Here is a 14,142-nt window from a genome sequence, read left to right as displayed (position 1 = left end):
GAGTGATGTGGGTGAGTGATGTTGGTGATGTTGGTGACGGTGAGTGATGTTGGTGACGGTGAGTTATGATGATGAGTGATGATGATGAGTGATAGTGAGTGATGGTGAGTGATGTTGGTGACGGTGAGTGAGTGATGATGATGAGTGACGGTGAGTGATGTAGGCGAGTGATGTTGGTGACGATGAGTGATGTAGGCGAGTGATGTTGGTGACGGTGAGTGACGGTGAGTGACGGTGAGTGATGTAGGCGAGTGATGTTGTTGATGGTGAGTGACGGTGAGTGACGATGAGTGATGTAGGCGAGTGATGTTGTTGACGGTGAGTGACGGTGAGTGACGGTGAGTGATGTAGGCGAGTGATGTTGTTGATGGTGAGTGATGTTGGTGACGGTGAGTGACGGTGAGTGATGATGATGAGTGACGATGAGTGATGTAGGCGAGTGATGTTGTTGATGGTGAGTGATGTTGGTGATGATGAGTGACGGTGAGTGATGTTGGTGATGGTGAGTGATGATGATGAGTGACGATGAGTGATGTAGGCGAGTGATGTTGTTGATGGTGAGTGATGTTGGTGATGATGAGTGACGGTGAGTGATGTTGGTGACGGTGAGTGATGATGATGGTGAGTGATGTAGGTGAGTGATGATGATGAGTGATGATGAGTGATATTGGTGATGGTGAGTGACGGTGAGTGATGTAGGCGAGTGTTGTTGTTGACGGTGAGTGACGGTGAGTGAGTGATGAGTGATGTAGGTGAGTGATGTTGGTGACGGTGAGTGAGTGACGATGACAATGAGTGATGTAGGCGAGTGTTGTTGTTGATGGTGAGTGAGTGATGATGATGAGTGACGATGAGTGATGTAGGTGAGTGATGTAGGTGAGTGATGATGATGAGTGATGATGAGTGATGTTGGTGACGGTGAGTGAGTGATGATGACAATGAGTGATGTAGGCGAGTGATGTTGGTGACGGTGAGTGATGTTGGTGACGGTGAGTGATGTTGGTGATGTTGGTGACGGTGAGTGACTGTGAGTGACGGTGAGTGATGTAGGCGAGTGATGCTGTTGACGTCGCCATCACCTGCGGGTGTCGCAGCCCGTGCCCCAGGATGGCGTGGAGCACGTCCCCCACGCGCCCGGGCCCCCAGGTCACCAGCCCCGTGCAGGGAGCCACAAGCAGCAAGAGGCGGCCCACGGCAGCTGACAGGCGGCTCAGCAGCGAGCAGCACTGGAGCCTGGGGTGGGTGAGCAAGGGGACGACACGCACACAGACAGAGCTCACCCGTGTAGCCTCCAACAGGCTGCAGGGGCAAGTGCTGTGAGTAGCAGCAGCACCTGTGAAGGTAGACACAGACAAAGGTCCCCCGTGTAGCCTCTACCAGGCTGTAGGGGCAAGTGCTGTGAGTAGCAGCAGCACCTGTGAAGGTAGACACAAAGCTCACCCGTGTAGCCTCCAACAGGCTGTAGGGGCAAGTGCTGTTAGTAGCAAGTAGCACCTGTAAAGGTAGACACAGACAAAGGTCCCCCGTGTAGCCTCCAACAGGCTGTAGGGTCAAGTGCTGTGAGTAGTGAGTAGCAGCAGCCCCTGTGAAGGTAGACACAGACAAAGGTCCCCCGTGTAGCCTCTAACCGACTGTAGAGGCAAGTGCTGTGAGTAGCGAGTAGCAGCAGCACCTGTGAAGGTAGACACAAAGGTCCCCCGTGTAGTCTCTAACAGGCTGTAGGGGCAAGTGGTGTTAGCGAGTAGCACCTGTGAAGGTAGACACAGACAAAGGTCCCCCGTGTAGCCTCTAACAGACCGCAGGGGCAAGTGCTGTTAGTAGCGAGTAGCAGCAGCACCTGTGAAGGTAGACACAGACAAAGGTCCCCCGTGTAGCCTCTAACAGACCGCAGGGGCAAGTGCTGTTAGTAGCGAGTAGCAGCAGCACCTGTGAAGGTAGACACGGACAAAGGTCCCCCGTGTAGCCTCTAACAGACTGTAGGGGCAAGTGCTGTGAGTAGCGAGTAGCAGCAGCACCTGTGAAGGTAGACACAGACAAAGGTCCCCCGTGTAGCCTCTAACAGGCTGTAGGGGCAAGTGCTGTTAGTAGCGAGTAGCAGCAGCACCTGTGAAGGTAGACACAGACAAAGGTCCCCCGTGCAGCCTCTAACAGGCTGTAGGGGCAAGTGCTGTTAGTAGCGAGTAGCAGCAGCACCTGTGAAGGTAGACACAAAGGTCCCCCGTGTAGCCTCTAACAGGCTGTAGGGGCAAGTGCTGTGAGTAGCGAGTAGCAGCAGCACCTGTGAAGGTAGACACAGACAAAGCTCCCCCGTCTAGCCTCTAACAGGCTGTAGGGGCAAGTGCTGTTAGTAGCAGCAGCACCTGTGAAGGTAGACACAGACAAAGGTCCCCCGTGTAGCCTCTAACAGACTGTAGGGGCAAGTGCTGTTAGCGAGTAGCACCTGTGAAGGTAGACACAGACAAAGGTCCCCCGTGTAGCCTCTAACAGGCTGTAGGGGCAAGTGCTGTGAGTAGCAGCAGCACCTGTGAAGGTAGACACAGACAAAGGTCCCCCGTGCAGCCTCTAACAGACTGTAGGGGCAAGTGCTGTGAGTAGCGAGTAGCAGCAGCACCTGTGAAGGTAGACACAGACAAAGGTCCCCCGTGTAGCCTCTAACAGACTGTAGGGGCAAGTGCTGTGAGTAGCGAGTAGCAGCAGCACCTGTGAAGGTAGACACAGACAAAGGTCCCCCGTGTAGCCTCTAACAGACTGTAGGGGCAAGTGCTGTGAGTAGCAGCAGCACCTGTGAAGGTAGACACAGACAAAGGTCCCCCGTGTAGCCTCTAACAGGCTGTAGGGGCAAGTGCTGTGAAGGCTACCGGCACTGTGGCACACGAGGGGGTAGGAGTGGCCAGCAACCACGCCCGACCGCCTTTGTCTTCCCACCCACCCCTCCCCCAAGCGACATAAACGATGTTCACGACACGTGGCACCAGGCTACTCATTTCAGGCCGAGTCAACCTAGGAGCCTCAAGATCAAAATCATCATTCACATTCTTGGTTCTTTCGGTAAAGTCACCACCACGTTAGAAGGGGAAACAATAAAATAATAAAAATATAAAACAATACAATTCTCGCGACGTTTCGACTGCAAACACAGGCAATCATCATCAGGTGTGAAAAACACGGCAAGAAAATTTGAAAAAAATATTGCTGTGGTTTTCACACCTGATGATGATTGCTTGTGTTGCAGTCGAAACGTCGTGATAATTTCTATTGTTTTATATGTATATTTTAATTATTTTATTGTTTCCCTTCGACCTGATGATTGCTTGTGTTGCAGTCTTAACGTCGTGAGAATTGTATCGTTTTATATATTTTTATTTTATTATTTCCCTTCTACGTGACTTTACCGAAAGAATCAAGAATATCAAAATCATCGTTTATGCTGGGGGGAGGAAGAGGAGGGGGATTTATTTCGCGTTGTTTTTTAGTTTTTAAAACTGAAGACAAAAAAAGACAGCGCGGTTTATAAGACAATTATTAACACGACACGAGTTTAATAATAACAACAATAATATTATTATAAAATTGTTCTTATCTGCCGCACAGAAACGTCGGCTAAGAACACCGTTGCGAATGCTGAGGCAGCGTTGGTAAAAAAAACCCCGCAGTAATTTAGTCCACCCACCCCCCTATATATACACGCACTTAAGCGGCGTTATTTAATAATAACAATAACGATAATAATGATGTTGTTTGAAAAATATTCGCAGCTCGATTAGCGACAAATTAATTCGCCCACACGGCGTAAACTATCCGGTATATATATATTCTTGGTTCAATGAAATGATTTTAAAAAATATATATTCTAACGTGGTGACTTTACCGAAGGAACCAAGAATATGAATCCCTGCAGTCACGAAAGCTTTAAATCAAAATCCGGTAAATGTCGACGAGGCCTAACCCCGGGAGGAGGCACCGGCCTCTCCTAGTTTCTCTACCGCTCGACACGCGCCTCGCCCGGCAGGGGTGTGCAAGAGGGGTGGGGGGTCGTACCGGGGATCACTGTCGTCCATTGGGGTCAACCGGTTGTGAGGAGAGGAGGGAGAAAAACAACTAACGAAATAAATTTACATTTTAGCGCGATAACTATCGCTCGACATGCCGAGTCGTTCATTTAAAACGTCGCTTCATGTTTGTTTGTTTATTTTTGTTAGATTGTTGTGTTCGTGGTGGCGGTTGCTGTTGAGTGGACGGACGGCGCTTCCTCGTCGCAATAAAATCTTCACCGGCTCAGGCCGAAGCAGTCGATCGCAGAGTCCGGAGATCGATCGCAGAGGTCGGAGATCGATCGCTGCGGCGATGGAGATCGACGGTGTTGTCGACTCGGCAATCGATTGCAAGGGGCGTGTGTGTAGTGTAGTGTGTGTGGTGTGTGTGGTGTGTGTGTGTCCGGAAAAAAACAACCCCCTACCTATTCAATTCTAGATTTAAAGCGTTCGTGACTGCTAGGATCCATACTCTTTGGTTCTATTGGGTAAAGTCACGTAGGTGAAAAATAAAATAACAAAAAATCACGACGTTTCGGCCACAACACAAGCGGCCTTCATCAGGTGAAGGGACGAGACTGTCTGGAGGACAGCGCTGGAGTGAAAAAGCCACGCTCAGATCACGACCTTTAAGCTGTGTGAGAAGAAACAAAGCGCCTTGACAAAGGAATTAGCATATAATTTAGCATTGAAATGGCTCATTGAAATAGCTAAGTTAAAGTATACACATCCGCAGAGGTACCCCTTGACAAAGGAATTAGCATAGAATTTAGCATTGAAATAGCTAAGTTAAAGTATACACATCCGCAGAGGTACCCCTTGACAAAGGAATTAGCATAGAATTTAGCATTGAAATGGCTAAGTTAAAGTATACACATCCGCAGAGGTACCCCTTGACAAAAGAATTAGCATAGAATTTAGCATTGAAATAGCTAAGTTAAAGTATACACATCCGCAGAGGTACCCCTTGACAAAGGAATTAGCATAGAATTTAGTATTGAAATAGCCGAGTGATTAGTTTGTAACTGGTCACAGAAATAGCTATGTTAAAGTCAGAGCATATACATTCACCGAGGCACCTAGTACTAATCAAACTGGAGAATTTAGCGAAACACAACCACGCTCAGACAGCGGACCTTTAAACTGTGTGCGAGCAAACAAGGTGTTCTGACAAAGAAATTAGCATAAAAATTAGCATTTGATTGGCCGATTTTAGAAAAGAGGTGGTGTACGTGCCGGTGGACTTGCCGTTTGGCGCGGCGGGGGGGGGGAGTTTACCTATTGATGGTGTGAAAAGGGAATTTATAAGAGCTGCGAAAGTTTGGGGTACCACTACTTGAAAAAATATACTGTAGCATTGAAATTAGTTTAATGTTTAGTTCGATTTAGAACATCTTTCCAATGGTTGCTTAATTTGAAACCATCCTCGCGGTGCCGGACGGGCAACTCTGTCGTGGACAGTGCTGTGGGGGGAGGTCCAATTTTGATTGGCTCCTCCCCTCATGGCATATGTGTCCACCACAGGGGCTAAACGGGGGCTCTGGATGGGTACGAGGGGCTGGTAACCCCTCCACCTTCAATTAATTACCACTAAACCACGAGTTAAACTGAAATATGTAACTAATAAGCTTGTGCCGGAGGCCCCGGGGGGCTAGGCGTCTATGACGTCTCCTGGCCAAACCCCAATTGGCGGAGCCAGGAGATTGAATATCTACCCTCGGGGCTCCTCCAGAAACAACGAAAAGCCACTACGTGTGGCCACGTGGAATGTTCGAACGCTCACAGCGAAGGAGAGGCTGCCACTCCTCTGTCGGGAGCTGGACCGGTACCGCCTGGAGCTATGTGGCATTCAGGAGGTCTGGTGGACCGGCTCTGGCTCCTGCCACCATGAGGGGTGGACAGTCCTCTACTCGGGGCAGCAGACTGCCAAACAACAGGGTGTGGCTCTTCTTTTGAACAAAAGAATGAAGGGGGCGTGGGAGCGTGGCGGTGAGGTGTGGGAAGCTGTAAGCCCCAGGCTACTTTGGGCTCGCCTTCCATCAACCAGAGGCGAGGAATGGTGGTCATGGTTACTTATGCCCCCACCGAAGATGAACATCCGTAGAGGGAAACAGGCAAGGCCGATGAGTCAGATGCCTTCTATGACCTCCTGTCACAGGTGCTAGCTAAAGTGGCCCCTCGGGATAGAGTCATCATGTTGGGTGACTTCAATGCCCAAATTGGTCATGATACTGGCACCTGGTCTGGAGTGGTTGGAGGGCATGGGCCAGATCAGCTCAATAACAACGGTAGGAGGCTGCTAGATTTTTGTGCAGCCCATGGGCTTGTAATTACCAACACGCTGTTCCGGCATTGGCGCATCCACACAACATCATGGTTGCATGCCGGGTCCAAGCAAGAACATCTGCTGGACTACATAGTGACGGACCAGCGGATGCGAGCCCATGTCCTTGACACCAGGACCTACCGTGGAGCTGATCTGCCCTCTGACCATCGACTAGTCATCTGTAAGATGCGCCTGCCATTCTTCCACTCCGGTGGTGGGTGTACACCCAGGACCCCATTCCAACCTAAAGTGGCCTGGTCTCAGTTATCTGATGAAAGTTGCAAGCGAGAATTTCATCATCGCTTGCGGCTGGGATTGGCATCGTCCCCGACTCCTCCTGATGTCGAGGGTAAATGGGCGAGGTTTAGGACTGTGACTCATGCAGCTGCAATGGCTGCTTTGGGTATGCGGTCCAGACCTTCCCAGAGACCCTGGCTGACAGAGGAGGTGTTCAGGATGGTTGAGAAAAAGCGACAGGCCCACAGTCATCGGCTACAGAATCCCACGTCAGAGAATGAGGAGGCTTACCGCAGCCTTCGCTCGGAAGTTCGGAGAGCCGTGAGGCGCTGCAAGGATGGGTGGTGGTCGCGGGTTGCAGAGGAGATGGAGTCTGCCTCAGTGGCACGTGATCACAAATCTCTATTTAACTCCATCAAAAAAGTAACCTGCAGCGCCACACCTATTACCATCATTAGGGGAAAAAACGGTGATCCAATCTCCGACCCCCAGAAACAGGTTTGCAGATTTGCTGAGCATTTCTGTGAGGTCCTGGGGGAGGGAAAATCCCTCAGCCAGGAATACATCGTGGCACAAAGTGAGGATGACCCTGCTGAGGCTGCGGTGCCTCAAATATTGGAAGAAGTCACCCCCTGTGAGTGGCTGGCTGAGGTGCCATCTATTGAGGAAGTACTGAAGGCAATCCGGAGTCTGAGACCAGGAAAGGCAGCAGGCAGAGATGATCTTCAAAGCGAAATGCTGAGGGAGGGTGGCGTTTGTGCACAGACTACCCTATATGACATCATAACAAAGGTCTGGACCACTGGACGGGTTCCGCACGATTGGAAGGATGCCCTGGTGGTCCCCCTTTTTAAGAAGGGCGACCGCACAGACTGTAACAACTACAGGGGCATCTCACTCCTCAGTGTGCCGGGAAAGGTCCTGGCAAGGATTATTCAGCATCGCCTTGCCAGGCACGCTGAGGAGAGGCTTGCGGAGCCCCAATGCGGTTTCAGGAAAGGGCGGTCCTGCACAGATGCCATATTTGCTGTCCGTCTGCTACAGCAGAGGTGTAGGGAATTCCAACAAGACCTACATCTCTGCTTTATTGACCTGGTCAAGGCCTATGATACCATCAGTAGGCCTGGGCTCTGGGTTGTTCTTCGTGCTTTTGGAGTACCTGACCCTCTGCTCACGATCATTAAGGACCTTCATGATGGTGAGCGGGCCCGGGTAAAACTACGTGGCCGGGAGTCAGAGCCATTCCCTCTACACCTTGGGGTGTGACAGGGATGTCCTCTGGCTCCCACATTATTTAACATCTATTTTGACCACGTAGTTCGTGAAGCCTTCAATAGCTGTGCCGCGGGAATCTCCATATGGTACAGATATAATGGGAGGCTGATCGACGCCCGGGTGCGGTCAAGGGATGGCTCCCTATTGCTCAACCACGTTATGTATGCTGATTATTTGGTAATAGCTGCTCATTCAGAGGAGGAGTTGGAGACGCTGCTGCTGAGACTGGAGCGTGCCACCAAGAGGTGGGGCCTTACCATCAGCCCCACCAAAACTAAGCACCTGCCTGGGTATTTTGTACCATCGGACACTCCACCCCCACAACTCCCAATCGGTGATGGGGCAGTTGTGGAGAGAGTGGGGAGTTTCCCATACCTGGGCAGTGTGCTCATGACTGGCTCCGGTTTAACAGCAGAGGTCTCACTCTGAATCAGTCGAGCGGCAATATCTTTTCATCGGTTGCGTAACGCTGTGTGGAAGCTACCTGGTCTGTCGCTCCGCACTAAGCTTCAGGTCTTCTCGGCCACGGTCATTCCCTCCCTTCTCTACGCTTGCGAAACGTGGACCCCCCAAATGGAACATCTTCGCCGGTTAGAAACATTTAGGCTGGCCTGCCTACGATCCATCCTGGATTCAACCAGACTGGATTGTGTGAGGAGCTCACAAATCCTTGAAAGATCTGGGCAAGGTCCCATCGGTGAGCTCCTCTGGCAGGCAAGGCTGCGTTGGCTGGGTCATGTAGCCCGCATGCCCAGCCACCGCATGCCGAAACAGCTTTTGTTCGGCCGGATTAAAAAAGCTAAGCGGGCGCGGCACGGGCTAGAGAAGAGATGGAGTGATGTGGTACAGGAGGACATGGAGCTGAGTGGACTTGCCGATGACCGGTACCAGCGGTGTCAAGATCGGCCTCTGTGGAGGAGGCTCGTGAAGGACGCTACTGGGCAGTTGGAGGTAGTCGCCCTCCAACAACAACGGAGGGTGGAGGTGCGACGCTCAGAACAACGAGCGGAGCGCCGGGTGGCTAAAGCACAGCAGGTTGGCAGAGTAGGGGGCACAGGTGGTGCATCAGCCAGTCATCTCAGTCAGTCGACCCGTGGCACCTGGGTCTGCCCAGTGACCTCCTGCCAGCGGGCGTTCGACACTTCACGTGGCCTCAGGGTGCACATAGCCTGGCACAAGCGTCGTGGTGATGTCACCGCCACTTAGTGGCGAATGGCGGTTGTTGTTGTGTGTGTGTAGTGTAGTGTGTGTAGTGTGTGTAGTGTAGTGTGTGTAGTGTGGTGTGTGTAGTGTGTGTAGTGTACTGTGTGTGTAGTGTGCTTGTGTGTAGTGTGTGGTGTGTGTAGTGTAGTGTGTGTAGTGTGTGGTGTGTGTGGTGTGTGTAGTGTAGTGTGTGGTGTGTGGTGTAGTGTGTGTAGTGTGTGTGGTGTGTGTAGTGTGTGTGTAGTGTGTGGTGTGTGTAGTGTGTGTAGTGTAGTGTGTAGTGTAGTGTGGTGTGTGTAGTGTAAGGTGTGTGTGGTGTGTGTAATGTGTGTGTGGTGTGTGTAGTGTGGTGTATAGGTGTGTGTATTGTCTGCGTGTGTAGTGTATGTGTAGTGTGTGTGTCTGTTGACAGCGGCTGTGTCAGGCGGTTCTCACGATGGCTGTGTCAGGGGGTTTATAATTGCTGTGTCAGGCTGTCCCCAATGGCTGTGTCACGGGGTTTCTCACTTTGGCTGTGTTAGGCGATTCTCACGATGTCCGTGTCGGTATTTGCCCGCTCTCGCAGAGAGAACGGACGTCAAGGCGGCAGCAGCAGGCCGGCGAGCTGCCGGTAACGATACCAACAATTTCCCAAGTTCTGCGGTCCTCTACGTATGAAGGTGGTGGTGGGTGTTAGTGGCCACATGTAACGAGCGCGGCAGGAGGAACGCAGAGACGTCACTCCATCCACAATCAGAACCTTGACCCAAGCGCGCAAGGGCGAATCCGATGACCTTTGGAAGCTCTTTCTGTTGTTGTTGATTTTTCTTCTTCCTTACACCCCCCCCCCCCCCCCCACAGAGGTCCAGCAACGCCACGCAGCAGATGGGACAGCGTGTTCAGGGGCTCCTTGCCACTGCCGTTCCACTCCAGTGCCGGATTATAATGTAATTATAATTCTATATATTATTTGTTCTTTCGGTAAAGTCACGTTGAAGGGAAACAATAAAATATATATTTTATAATTTATATATTTTACAATTTTATTGTTTCCCTTCAACGTGACTTTACCGAAAGAACCAAGAATATGAATCACTGCAGTCACGAAAGCTTTAAATCAAAATGTATATTATTATAATTATATATAATTTTATAATTATAACATAATTATATTACGAATATATTATCATAATTATATATTTACAATTATATTATATGATAATCATATTACAAATATATTATACTTATAGTATTATAATTATGTTATTGATATTATTCTATATATTATATAATTATTATAATGCTATTATAGTGATATAACTGTTATAATGATTCCGATAGCACAAGTAGCTCCACATGCTAGCGGGCAGCACCCCGCACTTTCAAGGGGCCCCGCTAGCGAAATGCAATCGAGCTCTCAATTCCGGTTCAGCGATTCTGCACTTGCTTTGTAACTAGAGTACTATACTGCCTTCGACTTGTACGAACGAGCGGGTTGTTTAAGGTTAGCGATTTGTCGAATTATCCGGGCTGTTTGGCAAATGAAAAAATAACAATTAGCTTTCCGTAGATTCAAATAAAATAACGTTATTTTATTTGAAACCCATCTACGTGACTTTAACAAAAGACCCAAAGATTATGAAACATTATGAATTCCTGCAGTCACGAAAGCTTTAAGTAAAGATTTAAAACTGTGTTTTTAATTTTCGATTTTGCTTTCGTGACTGCAAGGATTCCTCTTCTTTGGTTCTTTCGGTAAAGTCACCACGTAGAATGAGAATAAAATAATAAAATAAAACAATTCATTGTAGCTCTGTCGTCCCGACAGGTTTGTTCCTTTCACCTGAAGGTCACTTGTGTTGTGGCCGAAACGTCGTCAGAATTTGTTTTATTTTATTATTTTATTCTCATTCTACGTGGTGACTTTACCGAAAGAACCAAAGAAGCTGTGTTTTTAATATTTACGTGTTTTTAAATAAATGTAGAGCCCCTTTAAAAAACACAACAACGTGCTCCAGGTCCCGCACTAGCTTCATGCGGCACTTGCTCTATTACTATAGTACTATACTGCCTTTAGCTTTTATGAACGACTGGGTGTTGAAGGTTAGCGATTTGTCGAATTATCTGGGCTGTGTGGCACATGAAAAAAAATAACAATTACTTTACTATGCAAGTTTAAAAATAAAACTGTGTGTTTTAATATTTAAGTGTTTTATATAAAAAAGTAGAGCCCCTTATATAAAAAAACGTGCTCCAGGCATCGCAATAGCTTCATGCGGCACTGACTCCCTCCGACACGGCTATCGTGAACCACCCCCCCACCTCCCCCAGTAGAACGAGCGAGACAAAATCAACATCGGAGAGACATTGATGGAATCCGACCGCCCCCCAACTCCGCCTTGGGTTTTTTAAAATGTAAGGCGACTTTTATTGCTCAGTTTACACACAAAACACAAACACACACACAGAGACGAACGACAGTCATGGGAGGTCGTCGTGATCGCCGTCGTCAGCGTGGGAAGAGGTGGTGGTGGTGGTGATGGTGATGATTGGAGGCCAGACTCCTGTCTCAATACAAGCACCGAGACAGGGACGGAGGACCCACGCCGTGCCGCCCTTCGGGGAGCGGCGGGCGGACCGGAGGAGGGCCGTGTGCTCGGTGGAGCTCTGCTCGGAATGTTGGCGAGCGACCCGCGTCGGAGGCCGTAGGGGGTCTAGCGGGCAAGGGGGCTCTGGAGGGTGCAGATGCAGCACTTGTCGTAGATTAATAATAATGATGATGATAGACACAGAGTAGGGCGAGAGAGGGTAGAGAGAGAGAGAGGAGGAGGGGGGGTAGAGAGGGAAAGGTGTAAGGAGAGCAGAGCGAGACATATTTTGTTAAATCTTACATTTAAAAAGGGTGGTGGGTGGGTGGGTGCGGGAGGAGGTTTACATAAAGCAAAGCATTTTTTTTTTTAAAAAAACTCGAAATGAACTAAGCCAAATGCCGACTACACCGAGCATCTTCTCGTCTCCTCTGATCGTAATAAAAAAAAGGAGAGGGAGAAGAGAGAGAAGAGACGAGAGAGACCGCACGAGGTGACACCTTTGAGAAGCAAACTTAAATAATCAAAGTTAAATAACAACAACAGAGCGAATATTGAACAGCAACCACGCAGCAACGCAGAGTCTCGGTCTCGGGGAGCCTCGCGAGACTGACTAGACCCTGAGCCGTCCCTGGGGCGGGGGGGGGAGTTGTTCCCCTCCTCCTCCACCTCCTCCACCTCCCCCCAAAGTGCGGGTCCCGGGGCAATCGCCCCAATTCGCCCGTTGCACCCCAGCGACTCTCGACTTGAACTCGTGGCGACACAGAAGAGGGGGAAAGACAAACCCCAAGTGACTATGGGGGGTGGGGGGGGAGAGGGGGGGGGGAGAAGGGGGGAGAGAAGGGGGGAGAAGGGGGAGGGTAGAAGGGGAGGAGGGGAGAAGGGGGAGGAGAGAAGGGGGGGGGGGGGAGAAGGGGGAGGGGATAAGGGGGGGAGAAGAGGGAGAGAAGGGGGAGGGGATAAGGGGGGGGAGAAGGGGGGGGGGGGGTAGAAGGGGGGAGGGGAAAAGGGGGGGGAGAAGGGGGAGAGGATAAGGGGGGGAGAAGGGGGGGAGGGGAAAAGGGGGGGGGGAGAAGGGGGAGGGGATAAGGGGGGGGGGGGGAAGGGGGATTGGAGAAGGGGGGGGATAAGGGGGAGGGGATAAGGGGGGGGTAGAAGGGGGGGTAGAAGGGGGGGAGGGGAGAAGGGGGGGTAGAAGTGGGGGTATGTAAATAACACCACGCAAAAACCCCATCACTACCCAATGAGCATCACTCCCCACCGCCAGGCTTCCCCCCCCTCCCCCGCCAACTGGTGGTATCGCCCAGGGCGGAGAGGACCACTATTAGAAGTGGAACGAACCATTCTCACGTGTGGGGGGGCAGGGGGAAGAATAGGGGGTGGTGGGCTAAATAGAACATTGTAACTCACAATACACACAGCCCTTGCCTAGCAGTAGCTACACACTGTGTCTGTGACACGCACACAGCCCTTGCCTAGTAATAGCTACACAGTGTGTGTCTGTGACACGCACACAGCCCTTGCCTAGCAGTAGCTACACACTGTGTGTCTGTGACACGCACACAGCCCTTGCCTAGCAGTAGCTACACTCTGTCTGTGACACGCACACAGCCCTTGCCTAGCAGTAGCTACACTGTGTCTGTGACACGTACACAGCCCTTGCCTAGCAGTAGCTACACTGTCTGTGACACGTACACAGCCCTTGCCTAGCAGTAGCTACACTCTGTCTGTGACACGCACACAGCCCTTGCCTAGCAGTAGCTACACACTGTGTATCTGTGTCTGTGACACGCACACAGCCCTTGCCTAGCAGTAGCTACACACTGTGTCTGTGACACGCACACAGCCCTTGCCTAGCAGTAGCTACACAGTCTGTCTGTGACACGAACACAGCCCTTGCCTAGCAGTAGCTACACTGTGTCTGTGACACGTACACAGCCCTTGCCTAGCAGTAGCTACACTGTGTCTGTGTCACGTACACAGCCCTTGCCTAGCAGTAGCTACACACTGTGTGTCTGTGACACGCACACAGCCCTTGCCTAGCAGTAGCTACACACTCTGTGACACGTACACAGCCCTTGCCTAGCAGTAGCTACACTGTCTGTGACACGTACACAGCCCTTGCCTAGCAGTAGCTACACACTGTGTCTGTAACACGCACACAGCCCTTGCCTAGCAGTAGCTACACTGTGTCTGTGACACGCACACAGCCCTTGCCTAGCAGTAGCTACACACTGTGTCTGTGACACGTACACAGCCCTTGCCTAGCAGTAGCTACACTGTCTGTGACACGTACACAGCCCTCGCCTAGCAGTAGCTACACTGTGTCTGTGACACGTACACAGCCCTTGCCTAGCCGTAGCTACACAGTGTGTCTGTGACACGCACACAGCCCTTGCCTAGCAGTAGCTACACTGTCTGTGACACGTACACAGCCCTTGCCTAGCAGTAGCTACACTGTGTCTGTGACACGTACACAGCCCTTGCCTAGCCGTAGCTACAC

The 14,142-nt window shown here is 50.6% G+C and overlaps 1 protein-coding gene and 1 long non-coding RNA gene across 3 annotated transcripts in view; both read right to left on the bottom strand.

The window, feature by feature from the left end:
* Positions 1-4,448, bottom strand: part of LOC116956789 (run domain Beclin-1-interacting and cysteine-rich domain-containing protein-like) — a 64,398-nt gene extending 59,950 nt beyond the window's left edge. Inside the window, exons 1-2 of one of the 2 annotated variants that reach the window (XM_076058005.1) lie at positions 4,039-4,448; positions 1,080-1,233 (exon numbers count right to left, since the gene is read on the bottom strand). In XM_076058005.1, the coding sequence (XP_075914120.1) occupies positions 1,080-1,233; positions 4,039-4,058 (174 nt within the window). In that variant the 5' untranslated portion in view covers positions 4,059-4,448. The remainder of the gene's footprint in view (positions 1-1,079; positions 1,234-4,038) is intronic. The other variant, XM_076058004.1, reaches the window with a different exon arrangement.
* Positions 4,449-11,422: 6,974 nt separating this feature from the next.
* LOC142907960 (uncharacterized) overlaps positions 11,423-14,142 on the bottom strand; it is a 5,090-nt gene continuing 2,370 nt past the window's right edge. Inside the window, exon 2 of the long non-coding RNA XR_012931436.1 lies at positions 11,423-12,433. This is a non-coding gene — a long non-coding RNA (uncharacterized LOC142907960). The remainder of the gene's footprint in view (positions 12,434-14,142) is intronic.

The sequence above is a fragment of the Petromyzon marinus genome (genome assembly GCF_048934315.1).
Source record: "Petromyzon marinus isolate PM22_M1 ecotype Great Lakes invasive population chromosome 67 unlocalized genomic scaffold, UKy_Petmar_22M1.pri1.0 chr67_unloc.4, whole genome shotgun sequence".
In the NCBI taxonomy this organism is placed as follows: domain Eukaryota; kingdom Metazoa; phylum Chordata; class Hyperoartia; order Petromyzontiformes; family Petromyzontidae; genus Petromyzon; species Petromyzon marinus.
The sequence above is the reverse complement of the archived record's forward strand: the minus strand, read 5'-3'. Positions and strand labels throughout refer to the sequence as shown.